This window comes from Gymnoscopelus microlampas, assembly GCF_963454915.1.
Source record: "Gymnoscopelus microlampas genome assembly, chromosome: 10".
Taxonomy (NCBI): domain Eukaryota; kingdom Metazoa; phylum Chordata; class Actinopteri; order Myctophiformes; family Myctophidae; genus Gymnoscopelus; species Gymnoscopelus microlampas.
In genome coordinates, this window is record NC_139947.1 from 56,326,640 (window position 1) to 56,345,993 (window position 19,354).

General features: G+C 41.9%; 1 protein-coding gene across 1 annotated transcript; it reads right to left on the reverse strand.

Moving 5' to 3' along the window:
* Positions 1–15,186: 15,186 nt before the first annotated feature.
* On the reverse strand, positions 15,187–18,775 carry LOC311054318 (putative nuclease HARBI1; the record flags this gene model as incomplete). Its single annotated transcript, XM_084070191.1, has 6 exons — positions 15,187–15,351; positions 15,535–15,682; positions 15,948–16,487; positions 16,656–16,767; positions 17,850–18,036; positions 18,668–18,775. 6 exons carry the CDS (start codon positions 18,773–18,775, stop codon positions 15,187–15,189), a joined length of 1,260 nt encoding a protein of 419 aa, XP_083926317.1.
* Positions 18,776–19,354: the final 579 nt, after the last annotated feature.

The following is a 19,354-nucleotide window of genomic DNA, read 5'->3' on the forward strand; positions in this document are numbered from 1 at the left end:
ATTACCTCATCTCACGGTTGTGATATGCCCCATAGATTCGCAAGGCTTGCCTGGCTAAAAAATGCCTTTTGCTCTCGCGTGAATCTCAGGTTTGCTGCAGCACAGCTTATCAATCACATCATCCAATAGTGTTTGCCAGGAAACCTTTGTGTGAGCTTCCTCCAAGAAGTGCTGGAGCTGGACAACAGCAATGCATGTAATTTATTTGCCTTTTTGTCTGTATTATTTCAGGATGTCCGCGCTGTTCTTTCTGCCGTGCCTGAGGGCAGGTCTATAGTGGAGAGCCTGGACACAGACCAACTAATCACAGGAAAGGAAAGAAAGGCCATGGTGCGGATTTTGGTGTCTCACCTCATTGAAAAATGTGGAGAAACGTGAGTAAAAATGTACAGAAGGATTTATTTTTTAGATTACTGTCCGCCCTGACTTTGAAAGGTCATGAGTTCGATCCCCAACCAAGTCATACCAAATGCTGTTCAAATTGGTAACCGATGCCTCCCTGCTTGACTTTCAGTATCAAGGGTAGGATTAGGGGTAAGCCTGTGACATACCAGCGTTAGACCTATGTCCTAAGATTGTACTTGTACATCAAGCTGTCTGACGCAACATACACAGGAGATGGGCTCCTGGCCTAAGACCACAATATTCTCAAATACTGTGTTGTTGACATTTAGTGTTTTTACAGTATGACGACTGTTTTATTGTCTAATAATCTGTACGTGTTGGCCATTTTCAGACCTACTGCTGGGATGAAAATTGCTCTGGCTTCTGCTTTGATCCATGCATTCCCCTGCTTAAACGATGACAGTGGCAGTGGTTTTGTGAGTACTTTTTGTGAAACTAAATACTATCTAAAAAAAGATTGATCTTTTGTGAAAATTGAATGTATATGCAGAGGGTCAAGTAGACATTTTAGGCTCATGGGCTTATATGGGGATTATTTTTATATCTTGTCAGGATTCATGGTATGCCAAGGGGCGATCCCACTACCCAGCGACCGGGTTCCCAGAAGAAAGACTCCGTAATATCAGGAAGCAGTTGAGGAGGAGCTCGCGCGGGCCCAGGCCACAGAGGGAACAAGAGACTGTGCGCAACAGGATAGTCATACCAGGTAATGCAATGTCTGTCCCAGATTTGCCTCTGGTTTAGAGTGGTATTTGTAATCTGACAGACAGCTCTGCAACAAAGTATTCTCTATGGCGTCACATTTGTTACGCAGCCTGTAATGCTACATCTTAAATCTCAGTGCAGAATTCTGCTCTGGCTTTAGAGCTGTTATTCCATTAAATGTGTTTTTCTGTGAAACTGCCTCAATTGCTGCATCAATGTTGTCTCAGAGGATTTCGCTACTTTTATATACCAGGAAGTTGGCACACGTATGCATCACTTCAAATCTGTGGAACCCTGTCATATCAGTGACATAAGAAAACAGTATATAGCACATTGAGAGATCACCGGGGTCGCATGGCCTGATGTAATATTTATATTTGACAACAGTGTGATCTTTTGTATTTTACAGCAGCCACCGTATCCGAAGAGCGAGCTGTGCAGTTTGCAGAATGGCTGAAGAATAACACACAGCCCCTGGCCCAGGTGGAGGCATATATGCGTGACAGCTGCCAGTACAGGGCAGGATGGATACGGGCCGACAACTCAAAGTCCATTCCCGAAGTCCTGGCCATGTTCCCTCGTCTTACTACTCCAGGCATGGTATGTCAAAACTCAAATATATGTATAGTATCCTGGCGCCTGTTTGCTAGAGCAGTTTAGTAAATAGAAGCCAGGCTCTCCTCCAGGAGGAGGAGAGTTTAGCCATTTTGGGAGAATGGAAACTGCCACTTATTGCTTAAAGGAGAATTAGGACAGAACAACACAAAATGGAAATATATTTCTTCTTTTAATAAAAAATAACCTGGACCATGTTTTTGGGGACCTGAGGAATACTTTTAAAGGTAGGAAAGTTGTTTTGGTCAGAAATTCTCCTTTAATCCAATAGTATACACAGGACATGCTGTATAAAGCCCACCTCTTTTCAGAAGTAGTAGAGTTGGTGCATATAATTCTTGTGCACATACAGTAGCTTGTGCACTGTATCTTATGCATAATGCATTGTCACTACTCGTGAGTTTGGATTCCTACAGGCTAAATCTTGGTCATGCATCCTAGCCTTCCTTTTATTAACCTTGCTTCTTTAAGTATTGGAGCTCAGCCATCATAGGTCTTGTCAACTTGCCCAAATTATGTCAACTAGACCATACCCGGTCGACGCATCCGTGGGGGGATATGCGCACATGATCTGGCAACCCGGGAGGCGACATTGTTTGACACATAAACGCTAATAAGAAGCTGAGATTTGATGAAATTGAAAAACAGGCTTCACAGTTAAGTTCAGATGGTAATGGTCAATGGCTGTGTGCAAAATCAGAGCAATTGCTCCAGCCACTGAGGAGAACCGGGTAGTGACACCACTACAGACAGACAGACAGAGGTTACTAGAATTTTATAGTAGGATATCTTTATTTGTCCTGTATTTAAAACTTCATCACTTTATGGTCAGGAAAATGTACTTTTTAATTATCCACTAGGAATATTTTTATTATGCACTAGGAATATGTGAGTGTATTGTCATATTGCCTAAATGACCTTGTTTCTCAATTTGTCTCCATCTTTTAGATTGCACAAGATTTTTCGATCCTCTTTGCAGAGGCTGCAACTAAACTTTTCGAAACGTGGGTTCCTCTTTACGCGGACAAGATCATTCGTCTGGCGAAACGCGAAGGGAAACTCTCAGTGCCAGAGGAGCAGATCAATTTGGGTAAAATAGTTATTTTATAACAAACTTAGCAAATGTAAAGAATACCTCACTAATAATAATGAGTTCGGTTTTATATCATGCTTTTCTGGGTACTCAAATGCACTTTACATAAGAACTTAACTAACAAAACAAACAATCAAACAAGAAAGTCAAGTAAGCAAACTGCAAAAGGAAAACGCATTGGAAGAAGAGAGAGGGTGATGGCAGAGGAGGATTGTCAGATGTAGGTTATCTTGATGGGATTTGAGTTGACATTTGCATGAGGGAAGTCAAGAGTTCTGGACGGCAATGGCTGGCGATGGTGAAGGCTTTGTGCCCCAGGGTGTGGTACTTGCTTGGTGATAGGGGTGAGTGGGTTGGTGTCTGCAGAGGCGGCGAATGAGGGAGTGGCGGTGGAGATCAGTCAGGTATAAGGGGGCAAGGTTGTTCAGGGCTTTGTAGGTGATGAGGGTGATTTTGATGTTGATGCGTTGCTGTCTTTTTTTTTTGTCCTCCTACAGATGCCAGGGGAGAAGTAGCCCTGATGCTGCTGCCTGTCATGCTCCCTCCGCCTGTTTATAGACATGGCAGAAAAGTGGTCCGCGCCAGTGTGGAAGAATCGAAAAGATTCTTCATTGATGTTAAGCCTGTAAGTAATTTACCTTTGAACAGAAATTAAAATATAAATTCATAGCTAAATGACTGCAATTGTTCTTTTACACTGTTGGAAAGCCTGATTCCTCTTTACAATGAGGTGCAACTATTCGTGGAATGAGTGACACAGCTTAACGTTTGTCAGGATACTCATTTCATGAAGCACTATTCTTACAAGTTGTAACTCGGTGTAAGTTATCACTCCATAGTGACGTGGGATGTATAAACCACAGACCACACATAAGTAGACTGGCCACACACCCAGAATAAATTGTTTAAGACTACGCCATTGAATTTAGGGCCGTCACGCTTCTTTCTCATAGAGCTCTATTAAATCAGATGATGGGGGTGGGAGGGGGTTGAAAGAGCTTCAGTAGAGAGCTGATGACAATTGCTCTGCACCGGTAGAAATAATTATCTTTTTTCTTTTCTTTCTCATCATAGGTCGGAACTAACATGGTGGTGGAGTATTTGGAGCAGGCCAGAGCGTCCAGGTCGTGCCCGTTCGTGCTGCTGCTATCGGATGGGATGCAAGCTCTCAAGCCTTTGTGATCATCTCAGGGAAGGCTATTGAGACGGAGACGGCTCTTGCAGCTGTGGACACATGTTTCAAAACCTTTTATGTCTTTGACATTCAATATACATGTCAGTGTTTGCCTACTTGGCAATTCTTCCAGGATGTCGTCTATGGACTCGAGGGAACTGTTTCCCCAGCGGTGAAGTTCCTGAAGGCGCAAATACTTGCTTGCAAGTAGACTGACCTGGATCCCCCCCACCATCTCTGCCTTTCTCTCCCCTCTCCCCTGCTCTGATCACATCCTTGGTAACTTTAGAAAGGGTCCACTTTAATTGTTAACTTATCAGCCAGATGTTGTCCAGTGCCACTGAATTCCTGTGGTGATTTGGTGGCAGAAAGATTAGAAATCTGTCTGGCGCAGTCCTCATTCAAGTCCTTGTTCGAGGACTTTAATGATTCGAGGGTTGATACATTGCTTGTTGCCATATTATTTCTAGGGTTGTAATGATTCCAGTTACATATTGTGAAGAATGGCAGGCTCCGTTCACTTAGAGCACTGTGCACTCTGTCTTCTCCTTTCAGAGATGAGACGTTTTTCATTTGTTCATACATAACGGTTGTTGTTCATAAGTGTTTACAAACTCCTATGGTCATTCTCTAATCTCTAATACATTTTGTCAGTGAAAGCTGATGTTTTGGAGCTGTTACAAAGAGGAGAAATGTTGTGGAATTTTATGTGACCGTTTAGTGTCATTACATTTTACATTTTATGTCAGTGAAATGGAAAGCTAATGTTTTGATGCTGTTTAAAAGGGGAGAAATGTTGTGAAATTTTATGGGAATTTTATATTTTGATGTGTTAAATTCTGTGACTAGAATTTTAATAAATCATTATTGTTACATTGGTGTGAGAATATATTTGATCAAGAAAACAAACAAAGGATCAGAGGTGAGTAAATGCCAACAAATTGTGATAATGTGATACTTTTGTTAAATTAATGACCATCAGTTGTGCCAATGAAATGTCGATTATAAAAGGGAACAACCCATTATAATTAGTAATAAAAAATAATAATGCATTAACAACCTGACTTGCTGGGTTTAAAGAAGTCTTAATTGGGTTATATGAACAACCTATTGTTGGGTATAAATAACATTTAATTGGGTTATATAAACAACCTATTGTTGGGTAAGTGAACCAACCCAACAACCCAACTTGTTGGGTTTAAAGAACCTTTAATTGGGTTATATAAACAACCCAAACCCAATAAACAACCCAATCTGACAGACCTCTGTCTGTCTGTCTGTCTGACAGACAGACAGACAGACAGACAGACAGACAGACAGAATGACACGCACGCACGCACGCACGCACGCACGCACACGCACACGCACACGCACACGCACACGCACACACACACACACACACACACACACACACACACGTCACATGATGTATTTATTGTTCTGAATGTTTTTTCTTTGTAATATATTTGTTTTGTCTCACACAGTAAAACAATGAGTTGAGATGAATGAATATGTAATAAAATAAAGTCTGACTTTGTCTGTTTCTTTATAGAACTGAACCACAACACACCTATTATTATTATTAAACATATATTGAAAGTAGCCGATCTACAAGCTCACAACACGTCACACTGCGACGTGTTGTGAGCTTGTAGATCGGCTACTTTCACTATATTTAAATAGGGGCTTAAGTGGTCAAATATAATATGTTTTCCCTTCCTACAAATGTAGTCAAAGTCATGTGCTTGCAAATAATAATAATAATAATGATGACAACAATAATAATAATATTGTCCATAAAGTGGGGAGTACATGTACTTGAGTACATGTACTTTATTACTTTAGTTACTGTCAGTACATTAGTTCTAGCTCTATGTACACAACAGCAGCTGCAGTACACACATGTGGCCCGAGGAGGGCAGTGCTACTCCGTATATTAAACCGTTACCTCTTGACGCGTAGAGCTCTCTGCTATAAAAGTACACGCACGCCGTTTGATGACGTCATCTAAAGCGACAACTGCAAGTGAAGGAGCAGCAGAGAGAGCAGAAAGCATTGAAATCACTTTAATGATCAGATTAAAGAACATTTATAACAGTTAATATTAACTCTAAATGGACGGAATAATGGAGGTGGACGGCAGTGTGATGGAGGGGGTGAGTTTATGTATTAACAATAACATACATACATACAGCTAAAGATAGCATTACTCAGCTAATGCTAGCTGTGCTACCAGGAAGACTGGGCACTAAGGGGACTGGGCACTAGAGAGACTGGGCACCAACATGTTAAACTGGTTCATTTACCCCCAAAGAAATGTAAATAGTTAATAATCAGGAAGTAATGTAATTAAACATGATTAGAGGATGCTGGAACATTCGACCATTAAGGCACAATATTTCTATAATTGGCTACAAATCGCTACAAAACCTGTATACTCAGTCATTTTGGGCATAAATAAGAAGTTGAATGATAAGTGTAGGTCTGATAATGATGTAATGTATACATTATTATTATTATTATTATTATTATTATTATTATTATTATTATAATGATGTACCTGCATGTTCACATCATGTATACTTTAAGAACATTTAACAAATTCGTCCAATTAAACATGGAGATGCCCACTCTTCCTTAGGGCCCACTCTCTTCCTTAGTGCCCACTCTCCTCCTTAGTGCCCACTCTTCCTTAGGGCCCACTCTCTTCCTTAGTGCCCACTCTCTTCCTTAGGGCCCACTCTCTTCCTTAGTGCCCACTCTCCTCCTTAGTGCCCACTCTCTTCCTTAGTGCCCACTCTCCTCCTTAGTGCCCACTCTCTTCCTTAGTGCCCACTCTCTTCCTTAGTGCCCACTCTCTTCCTTAGTGCCCACTCTCTTCCTTAGTGCCCACTCTTCCTTAGTGCCCACTCTTCCTTAGTGCCCACTCTCCTCCTTAGTGCCCACTCTCTTCCTTAGTGCCCACTGTCTTCCTTAGTGCCCACTCTCTTCCTTAGTGCCCACTCTCTTCCTTAGTGCCCACTCTCCTCCTTAGTGCCCACTCTCCTCCTTAGTACCCACTCTCTTCCTTAGTGCCCACTCTCTTCCTTAGTGCCCACTCTCTTCCTTAGTGCCCACTCTCTTCCTTAGTGCCCACTCTCTTCCTTAGGGCCCACTCTCTTCCTTAGTGCCCACTCTCTTCCTTAGTGCATGCATGCAGAGCTTTGAAAAGGTCAGTCATTTCTTATTCTCACCTTACCAGACGATCAGAGGTCTCTGCCTATCAATGTGTCAGGGGTCTTCTAAATGCATGTTAGTTTCTAGAGTAACTTTCCAATACATATTTGGCATCTACTGTATGTGTGCTACTGGCTGGTAATATGCATAGTTATTATATAACGTTGTTCCAGTTGGATTAGTAAATACTTGGTGTTCTATGCATTCTTTTAGGTGCTACAGAACATCCATCTGCCTCTCGTCAGTCCCTCCTACCTCCTCACTGTGGTTGAGCCTCAGAGCCAGAGGTTCATCTCTGAAGCCAAGGAGCGTCCCTACTGTAACACATCACGCCCACGCAGGACCACAGGTACCCTGCTGAACACATGCATGCATGTTGGCCCTGATGATGCTGGAAAAAGCTTATCTGCCAATAAAAAATAGGTTTGTTATTCAGGCTTCATAATGGTGTTTGTTTCCGCCAGGCCGAAGGCATGGCCAAGACTATGTTTTGCCAGCTTGGTTCCAGATGTATCTGCCATTAGAAAAAAAGAAAAGCCCTCGCCAGTGATATTGTCTGGCCACTCGAGGCTAATGTTTTGCACCCTGTCCGTGTGTCTGTCCGTTAGCTCTTTTTGAACAGCTAATTTCCGACACCGTTGGTCTGATTGCAGCGAAACTGTGCACGCACACTCCCTGGATGTCAGAAGAGAATCTCTGCCCCCGAATTTTTCAGATTGGCTGTTTCTTTGCATTTTAAACATGGTGAGAGAGTAACTCCAAAACTCCATTCGTTCACATCTTACCACATTATAACAACCTCATTTCACTAATGCTCAGCCTGAGTTGAATTAAATCACTGTGATAAACAGGCAGTTAAAATACGGAGACAGGTGAATCACGTTCATTCCATCAAGGTTCCATTTGTACCCTCTCAGAGTTAAATGAACTGAGGATTTCACTGTGTAACCACATGTAACAGTAATGTTGTGTGTTCTCTCTGCAGGCGAGACCCACTCCACCTCACCTCACCTCTAGACATGGCTGACAACATCCTGGATGCTGCCTTCCAGAGAGAATCACCACAGGCTGCCAAGAGGATGAGACTGGACACTGACCATGTGAGTGACAGCCTTCAAGCATCATTACTAGATCAGCAACATTACTCGCAGATGAACAGTAGTTTATTTGTCTGATTTATAAATGTCCCTCTGTCTGGATGTTGTTGTCGTTGCACTTCAGGAGGACGACACCAGTGTACCTCTATCCTCCCTGGATGCTGAGATGTTTGTGGACCCCAACCATCCCAACAAGGTCCTAGAGGGTCTCAACAGGCTGCGTCTCAACAGAACCTTGTGTGATGTGGTTCTGTGCTGTGAGGGACAGGAGGTCCCCTGCCATCGTTATGTACTGGCCTCCTTCAGCCCTTACTTTGAGGTAAATACACACTCAGTGTTTCCCCTAGGATAACGTTGTTTTTTTAATTTAAATTATTTTCCTCAAAATATTATAATTATTTTCCTCAAAACATTAAGTCGTGTGTCTAAGATTGACAGTCTCACTCTGGCTATTGACAACCAAAACAGCAGCTCAGCTCAAGTCCTTTATGTCTGTTTATCAGTCATCATTTCAGTGACGCAATACCACGACCGCTTTCTTTTTCTCCCAAATGAAGGGGGTCTTTCTGCAACTAGCGTTAGTTACCTTCCACTCCCAAATCATCGCTCCTCATTGTAACAGGTGATTTGGGCAGAGATAGTACAGCTATCCACTGCGCACATAGCTCTGCGTTTGGAAAGCTCTACCATAGCAGCTACAACCAGCGTCAGCGTGGATATATTTTAATTGAAAAGGCCTGCTGCTTCGATGGGACAAGTGGGCTAATTAATGAGGCTTATTGAACAGCTGAGAAACCTGCACATTTAACCACATAGAAAAGTAGTGCAAATGAAGTACAAATGTCTATGCATAATTTTGTTACCTGTTTCTCTAGCTCAAGAATTTGGGTTGAAAATAGTGAAGTGAGGAGGGTGGGGGGCGAGGGGGCTTTTGTACTGTAAATACCAAAACTGGAAAAGCATGGACTTAGCGCGACTCTAGACAAAACAAATACATCTGTTGCAACTTGATTTGATATGCTGCGATGATCTACAGGCAAGCTATTGCCTAAAAGTTATTTGGAGCCTAGTGGGTTGGGTCATTCCAGAATTGGAGGACATTTGGGCTTCAGAATTTTTGAAAAAATAACCTTCTATTTGACCATTTTCTGTTATATATTCATCAATAATAGGTAATATACTATCAAAAGCTTGATTAGCTCAGCTCAGGCATCAAAGGTATTTTTTATTACATGTTTTATATGTGTTATAGTAACAGGGCTGCAAGTAATAGTAACAGGGCTGCAAGTAACAGGATTGCAAATCTATGCTAATGTTAGCTTTTTCTCAGGAATAGAAGCTAGCTGTTTAGCTAGATGTTAGCATTTACCAAGAGGACAAACTCACATAAATAAATAAGTAAATCTTTTTTTGTCAAGTATTTATCTTATTCTGGAAATATGCATAACAGGGTTGCGTGAGGTAGGTTGAGACATTCAAGTAAGGCTGACAATGTTATAAAAATATGAATAATAGAAGTGAGGAGATGCCTTTGCTCTACCTATGATGTTAGGAAAGTGTTTGATGATGACACTTCTAGTGTGTCATGTGACTCACACTTTTCTTCTTCTTTTACCATGCTAAAAGGTTTAAGGTAACAGGGTTGCATGCAAGTTGTGGGACACAGGTTCCTTGCATAATAATACTTATTTAAAATATTAGGTTAATTAAAACATATGTTTCCACATCTATAAGAGACATCTATGAACAAAATAATGCAAAAGAAAGTAGATTTAAATGTCATTTTAACAGTTTTATCTGAGATTCAATTTGGCAACCAAGGGGTTGGGACAAGAGAAAACTTGCATTTTAGGGGTACTACAGACTTATTTGGTATTTTTTTTAAATATGTTTTAAAAAAAAATCTCCAAGTTGATTTAGATTTGGTCTAAGGGCAAGTACAAGTTACACGACAAATGCATTATTTAGTATTTTGTAAATGGATTATTTGACATTTCTTGGGTGGGACGTAAAATGTCCTCCAATTCTGGAATGACCCGGTTACTGAAACCTTTGTAACCCATAGAAAGATGTTACCCTAGGGAGAACCGTTTCACAGGAGACCTACAAGCTCACAACTCGTCGCTTAAAAAATCAAGCTGTGGCAACCAAAAACTAGGCATAGCGTGCCGCCACTGTTAAATGCATATAGGGGAAACACTGACACTTTTATTGACCTGCTGTTAAGGAAATATATTTCAATTCTGCTTAAGGGGAACCGATCATCATGCTATTTCCATGCTATATCCAATTAATTCAATTAACCGTTGACACAATGTAAATAAGAAAGGCCTAAGCCATGAACACACCCAAGCCAACCATTCAGCTTTTCAACCTGCACAGGCCATGTTTACATCTGGTATGAAGGAGTCCACACAGGAAAGGGTGACCATCAGAGGAGTGGAGCCTCAGATGATTGGTTTGCTGGTGAACTATGCCTACACTTCTAAGGTTTCCATCTCTACTGATAATGTGAAGGTAATGTATTATCATAATAAACCTCATTCATTGTGTCCATCCATGTTTGTCCGACATGACGTCAGTGCTTAATAAAGACATTGTGTTCATTTGTTCTAGGCCCTGCTAGCAGCATCAGACTTGTTTGATGTCACTGCTGTTCGCGAGGCCTGCTGTAAATACATGATGTGTCACCTGGACATAAAGAACTGTGTAGAGACTTACTGCTCTGCTGATGACCACTCCTGTGAAATGTTGGTGAAACACAGCATGGATTACATACTGGAACACTTCAGTGTCATCTACCAGCAGGTCAGTGATTGAGGAATCATACTTTTCCCGAGTTGATTTTGTCTGTTGTTGGTTTTTTTATCTGCTAAAACTTTTTTTTATTATTATTTATTTTTATTATTACTCAACCTACCACCACCACAACTGACCCAGACCTGGGTAGAAACATTCAATCAGTCACAGTGCCAGTCACAGTGGTCTCTAATCTACTGTATTTTGTTTTCTACCAATAGGAAGAGTTCCTGTCTCTCTCTGTAGAAAGACTGACAGAGGTTCTCTCCAGTGACCATCTCAATGTGCCCAAGGAGGACATGGTGTTTGAGGCTGCCATGCTGTGGCTAGAGAAGTGTCCTACCCGCATGCAGAGCTTTGAAAAGGTCAGTCATTTCTTATTCTCACCTTACCAGACGATCAGAGGTCTCTGCCTATCAATGGGCGCGTTCGAAAATACAGCACTGAGCGCACTGAGCGCACTGGTTTTCCCTCTGGGCGTTCGTTTATTGAGTGCACTTGGTGCGGTGTCGTTCGAAAATTGAGTGCGCTGCGCCCTAGTGCACTGAGTGCTCGCACTGAGCGACCCTACCTCTCAAGCTGGTTTTTCCAGTGCGTTGTAGGTCTCGAGCGCTCTCCAGCGGTGAAAAATGGCGGACGAAATCATTGCAAAATGTACTGTTTGCGGCTTGTATGGTCCTTTGAGCACAATTATACAGCACGCACAAAACAGTCACCAACAAACAGAAGGTAAGCAAGCTAATGTTATGAATTAAATTACCGTTAAACTTTGGCAACGTTAGTTAAACGAGTATTTACTGTCAATAGAACTGTTGTAAGAGAAAGCTAGCTATGGCAAGTTTTTAGTACATCACCATACAAGTGTCTATTTACCTGGGCTCATGTTTGTACATTGTTTATTCAGGCCACGGGCCCCGTTTGAAATATTGTGCTAGGACCCCCATAAGAGAATATTATCGTTGTCTATAGGCCTACTGTACTGTAGGTGGGGACATAACAGTGGAGAGAGTGAAACCTATAATGTGTCATTCTTATACATTCTCACTGGGCTAACTTCTAGCTGGTGAAATTAAACTGTTCTTCATTTTACTGGGAACCCCCCCAAGGACCTCTGGGGGTCCCTGGACCCCACTTTGAGAACCACTGCTATTATAATAGTTTATAACTCAATAACGTTACAGCTAGTCGTCCTGCTGGAACACTTTGGTTCAGTTTGACTCTATTCTAAACATGCACTCTACCCCCCCCCCCCCCCCCCCCAATTACCCTTAATAATTATCATTTTTATGATTGTATTCATTCATTTAGAGCCAGGAGGATCACAGTCCACTGAGTCCAGCACTGAGCCCTCAGTACAGTCCAGTCAGCAGCAGTCAGCTGAGGTCGAGGATGACAAGACTGGATTTGTCTGGGGGCAAGCTCCTATCCTGCTCCTCATTGCTCTCTATGAAGAGCATAGAGAGAACTTCAGCTCATCCAGGATGACAAAAAAAAAGGCTTGGGAGTTGTTAGCCAGGGAAATGGCCGGCAAAGGCTACGAGCTGACGGGGACTCAATGCAGTAACAAGTGGAAAGGGATGCTGAAGTCGTATAAGGAGACATTGGCACATAATAAGCGCTCTGGTGCTGGCAGGGCTACATGTCCATATTATGCTCCTCTCGATGCCCTGCTGCACAAATTCCCCAACATCAATCCCCTGTCAACAGCCAGTAGCTCAAGTGGCTTTAAGCCACCAGCCACCATCCCTAGACCTCTGCCCAACTCTCCTTCCAGTTCCAACACCACCCTACCACCATCCACCACCACTGTCCTACCTTCACCCTCTACCATCCCACCACCACCAGGACCAGATGAGCAAGAGAGACACAAAAAACGAAAATGTAAAAGAAAAAATATAGAGGAGCCGACTTGGGTACAAGAGTACAGAATGGAATCAAAGGAAAGAGAGGCAGCTACACAGAGGAGGGCAGAAGAGGCAGCAGAGCGCCACATAGAGAAAATGGGCTTGTTGAGACAAATACTGCAACAGCAGAACCACATTTTAGAATATCTAAAGAAGTGAGAATGGTCATAAGAGACATAAGAGAGAAGAGGAATAGAGCACTTATACTTTACACACACACACACACGCACGCACGCACGCACGCACACACACACACACACACACACACACACACACACACACACACACACACACAGTGTGGGGGAGCGAGAGAGAGGTGTAGAGAGGCGTACACTGAGGGTCAGAATGAGTGAGGGAGAGAGAGAGGGCGAGAAAGGAAATGAGACACATATACCACACAGAAGAGGGCGAGAGAGGCGGCATGTGAGAGAGAGAGCACCACATAAAATAGAGAGAGGGAGTTAACTCCTAACTTAACTGAATTTATTTCTTGGGTTCAGACAGCAGCTTCTGTTCTTCACTCAAACCACTTTGTTTTAAATTTCATCCATCTGTATCGTTTAACTCCTCCGAGGTCATTTAATTTATCCATTTGTAACTTTGAGTGTAGTTTCTCCCATTGAATAAATACCTTCAGGGTTCCATTTGTAAACTGAGGTGGGGATCCTTTACTCTTTAATAAATTGCGCCTTGATTTGCTTTGACCATGTGCATTTCAGTTGGGATGATGAATTTAATATATACATTTTGTTTTACATAAGTTTGTGTTATTGCATTTGACCATATTTATGAGTTGGGAAGATTGATTCATTTAATTTATACATTGTTTTACATAGGTTTGTGTTATTGCATGTGACCATATGCATGAGTTGGGAAGATTGATGAATTTGATGAATTTAATATATACATTGTTTTACATAAGTTTGAGTTATTGCGTTTGACCATATGCATTTGAGTTCGGAAGGTTGATGAATTTAATATATACATTTTGTTTTACATACATTTGTTATTGTATTTATGTTAAAAGAACTTAAATGCAAATAGATATTTCAACAGTTTACTTTATAAATATAATATATACATTTTGTGTTAAATTATTTGTGTTATGGCACTTAAATGCAAATAAATATTTGAAAGAAATGTAAACTTCAGAACCAGTTTATTTTAAATGTACACGTTATTCACATTTTACATTCATCATCACTGTCGGGTGAAACCTCAGACAACCTTGTATGCAGTCATTTAGTCCCATGCTCTTAATACTTTTCATTAGTTACATATTTAGAAAACCAACACAGACTACCACTTTCTGGCATCTATTTATCAGCTTGACGTTTTTCCACACTTCCAATTTTGTCTGCTGATGTCTTTGTCATAACTTCCAATTTCACTTTTTAATCTGTATCCTGAAAGAGATCTCTATTCCGATTGCATAAAATCGGCTTAAATGCATTTTCTGTTTAATAAGAGTTGTAGACCCCTGAACAAACACTAGAAATGAGTACAATCAGAATAGCACTATAGAATAGGGTACGTGATTGTCTTTGGTTAAAATACGTGTTTAATAGCTCTATATTCTGATATAGAGCCAGCGTCTTGTTTTACTTGTGCTACTGGCTGTTGACAGGAGATTGATGTTGGGGAATTTGTGCAGCAGAGCATCGAGCGTAGCATAATATGGGCATGTAGCTCTGCTCAATAAGCACTCCTTATACACCTTCAGCATCCCTTTCCATTTGTTGCTGCATTGTGTGCCCGTAAGCTCTAGCCTTTGCTAGCCATTTCTCTAGCTAACAGCTCCCAAAAGACTTTTTGGTCATTCTGGATGAAGAGAAGTTCACTGTGCTCTTCAAAGAGAGCAATGAGCAGGAGCAGCATGCCCCCAGACAAATCCTGTCATCCTCAGGTGACTGCTGCTCTATATCAGAATAGAGCTATTTAACACTTATTTTAGCCAAAGAAAATCACGTACCCTACCTTTAACCCATCAATACCTGAATCAAGACTTCTAAAAACACTATTCAGAAAAACGTGTGTTTCTATATCAGTGGTGCCCCCAAAATGATATGTATTTGGCCGCCGACCCTCCCCCCATCTCAAAATGTTAGTTCCAGCAACCCTGGAAGTACAGATTTGAGTACTGAGTTTTTGCTACTGTTGTGTGACACTGTAGTTAAATTATAACTCTGGAGTGAGTATGGAGGCGATGTAGTTCCTCTTCTGAGCACCAACTGTCTGCAACCGGTCCTGGTCCTGATGCAGCTCTGCAACTGACAGCACCCGGTCCTGGTCATGATGCACTTCCTCCTGTAATGGGTCCTCCTGTAGGTCGTCCTGCCCAGCCTGTGAAGTTTATTTTTGTTAGGATTGCATTTGTAAAAGGGATGTTTACTTTTAAAGGACACTGTCCTGTTTTCCATAAAACTGCTGCCAAATGACATGGTTAACCCATCCTGTTAACCTAATCTCCCCTATTTGTGACTCCTGTCATGTAAATTATCAACAGAGTCAGTAGTTATGGCATACCTGGATCATGTCCTCCACGTCCTCCTCATAGGCTAGACACAGGTTGTGGAGCACGCAGCAGGCCATGATACACAACGGGATCAGATCAATCCTGTTCATATCAAGGTACTTCAGGCGGCGAAAGCGTCCTTTTAGGAGTGCAAAAGCTCTGTATGGCACAATGAAGGACAACCATAAGTTGCTGTGTATGCAGAAACTAACAACACAGTGGTAGTCATGTTAGAAGTGTACTGTGTCCAAGGTATGAGGCCTGCAGGATTGTAGTGATAGCCATTCAGCTTTTAGCATGTTAATGTGTACCACAAACACCATCCTTTATATATATATATATATATATATATATATATATATATATATATATATATATATATATATATATATATATATAACAAACCTATATAACTATTACAAACCTTTCAATGGCTGTCCTGGTGCCTGACAAAGCCAAATTGTAGCGTCGCTGAACTTGGGACAGGTGGCCATTGTCTTTGAATGGGACCAACAACCACGGCTGTAGGGGGTATGCACGGTCTCCAATGATGTGTGTGTCATCGGGCATCATCTGGTGAGGGCTGGCTTCAATGCTGGCATATAAATCTGATTCCCTATAAACCCTGGCATCATGGACGGAAGCAGGATATCCACTGAAGCAGTCTGTGAAGAACAGGCTGTGGTCACAGACTGCTTGCAGGTGGATGCCGTGGAAACCCTTCCTATTTACGTATGTCTCTGGGTACTCAAGGGGAGCCTTGATTGGGATATGGGTCCCATCAATGGCGCCAATTACTCTGGGAAAGTTATACAGCTTACTGAATCCCTTTGTGACCTCTGCTATCCTTGCCCCAGTAGGCCATAATATGACAGTCTTTGAGAGACGAGATAGTGCTTTCATGACTCTCTGGAAGCAGGTTTCTACTGTTGATTTTGTGACGCCGAATCGGTCACTGATGTCCCTGCCGAGAAGAAATTAATATTTGTATGTGTTAATCTGTATTGTATATATGTATATTGTAAATATGTATCTCTAATACAAAATGCACTACTTTGTGTGTAGTTAATGGCCTGAATTGACTCATTAATGTAGCTAATGAAGGTATAATAATGTCACTAGGCTAAGTTACCTGAATGAGCACTGGTTACCCAATAGCCACAAAACAATCAGTATCTGCTTGGAAGCTGGAATGGATGCTCGCCCAGCTCCATGTTGGTTGGTGAGGTCCTCTGCAATTTCCTCTGTTAAGCAAAGCAAGGCAAATTTAGTTTTAGAGCACATTTCAACAAGGCAAGTCAAAGTGCTTTACATCAGTGGCTCTCAAAGTAGGGTCCGTGGACCCCCAGGGGTCCTTGAGGGGCTTCCAGGGGATCCCCAGCCAAAAGGTTAATAGTTTAGAAGTAGGAACCAATTGGACCATTTATGGGTCTGTAACTCTGAGAGTGTACAGATGGAACCAAATGGACCGACACTCTCAGAGTTATATTAACACTAATGATACTACGGTGTAGATTGGGGGTTCCAGAGAACAAAATGGTATCAAATGGGGTCCATAGCCTGATGCATATCATATCAAACTGGGGTCCTTGAAATTAAAATGGTTGAGATTCACTGCTATAACCATAAAAAATATCTTCTCTTATGACATGAGAAACCAAAACAACAATCAAATCGGAACAAACATTTCAAACAACAAACATTTGGAACACTGTCACTCAACAATTCAATCTCAGTCAGTTTCACACAGCCAGCCAGTTCAATCAGGTGTGGGTAGTAGAAATCTAAAAGCCATATTATAATTGGGTTTAGTCATTTGGTCAATGATAAATGTTGCTGGGATTTTAGAATATGGTACAGACCTGCAACAGCTCCAGAGTGATGTGCACCTCACTCACTACTGCAGACTGACACCATTTTGTACTAGGGTGTGGCTGGCTGGTAGTCAGTGATTGCCAATTGCAATCACTGGGGTGGCTGATCGGTGACTTCATTGATTGCTGAGACTGTGTGTGTGTGTGTGTGTGTGTGTGTGTGTGTGTGTGTGTGTGTGTGTGTGTGTGTGTGTGTGCGTGTGCGCGTGCGTGTCAGCAGTGACACACACACACACACACACACACACACACACACACACACACACACACACACACAGCATTTTAAACCTGGGTTACAGGGGTCTCTGACATATCTTTTCAAATGGGGGTCCGCAGGCTAATATGTGTCTATTTGCAGGTCCTTGACATGAAAAGGTTTGAGAACCAGTGCTTTACACAACATTAAGAACATTAAGACAGTAAATCACATTATAAAATGACATATTAAGGACCTGTTAGGATGCTGAATGTTGTGCGTGTCATCCTGAAGTGCTCCCTGAAAGCGTCGTCCAGGTACAGCGGTACGGTCTTCTCTGCATAATCACGGATCTTTACTCTTGCTTGTAGTTGGCGTTGTACAGGGTCTGCCAATCCTGCCATCATTTGCAGGAGATGTCGGTCCATCCTCAAATCCTGGTCCTACAGAGAAAATTGCATAATCTTATATCTTATAGCCAGATTCAATGTATTTGTCACTCACTCATACAAGTGTATGCAGTGACAATATTGTGTGTGTGTGTGTGTGTGTGTGTGTGTGTGTGTGTGTGTGTGTGTGTGTGTGTGTGTGTGTGTAACTGTGTATTATGCTCTGCAGACTGCAGTGATGGAAAGTAACTAAGTACATGTACTCAAGTACTGCACTTAAGTAAACTTTTGAGGCTTTTGTACTTTACTTGAGTATTTCCAATGTCCAATACTTTTACTTCTACTACAGTCCATCTCATGCAAATATTGTACTTTTACTCCATTACTATTATTTGACCACTTAGTTACTAGTTACTTTGCAGATTTTGTGATTTTATACAGTTCAAAACTTGGTACTTTAAATACATTTTGATACCAATACGTTTGTACTTTTACTCAAGTACATTTACTTGTAACAGAGTAATTGCAGTATAGAGTAAAACAAATGGAGTACTTTCTCCACCACTGGCAGACTGTGCCAACAACATCTGTGGGAACGCTGAGATTAGCCCCGGGCTAAGGCTAACTATCTCCCCGTATAAACAGTTGATTTTCATGGCCGTGTTAAATGTAAAGTGTTACTTACATTCTCAACTTCACTGTCATCCTCGTCGCTGTCAATTATACTTTCGATAACTGCTGCGTTTGTCACCAGGGAAATGATGCTCATGTCGTTTGCGCCGGCTTCTGCCATGTTGCTTTTCAGATAAACTTTTTGTTTACCTTCAGGCTGAAAAGCGCACCGCTGCCCCTTACTGGTCGTTCGTAAATCAGAAGAACTCAGTGCGCTCTATGACGTCACCGCCAGTGCACTCAGAAAACTGGGCACATTCTCGGTGCGTATATCCGAACGCGCCCAATGTGTCAGGGGTCTTCTAAATGCATGTTAGTTTCTAGAGTAACTTTCCAATACATATTTGGCATCTACTGTATGTGTGCTACTGGCTGGTAATATGCATAGTTATTATATAACGTTGTTCCAGTTGGATTAGTAAATACTTGGTGTTCTATGCATTCTTTTAGGTGCTACAGCACATCCATCTGCCTCTCGTCAGTCCCTCCTACCTCCTCACTGTGGTTGAGCCTCAGAGCCAGAGGTTCATCTCTGAAGCCAAGGAGCGTCCCTACTGTAACACATCACGCCCACGCAGGACCACAGGTACCCTGCTGAACACATGCATGCATGTTGGCCCTGATGATGCTGGAAAAAGCTTATCTGCCAATAAAAAATAGGTTTGTTATTCAGGCTTCATAATGGTTATTGTTTCCGCCA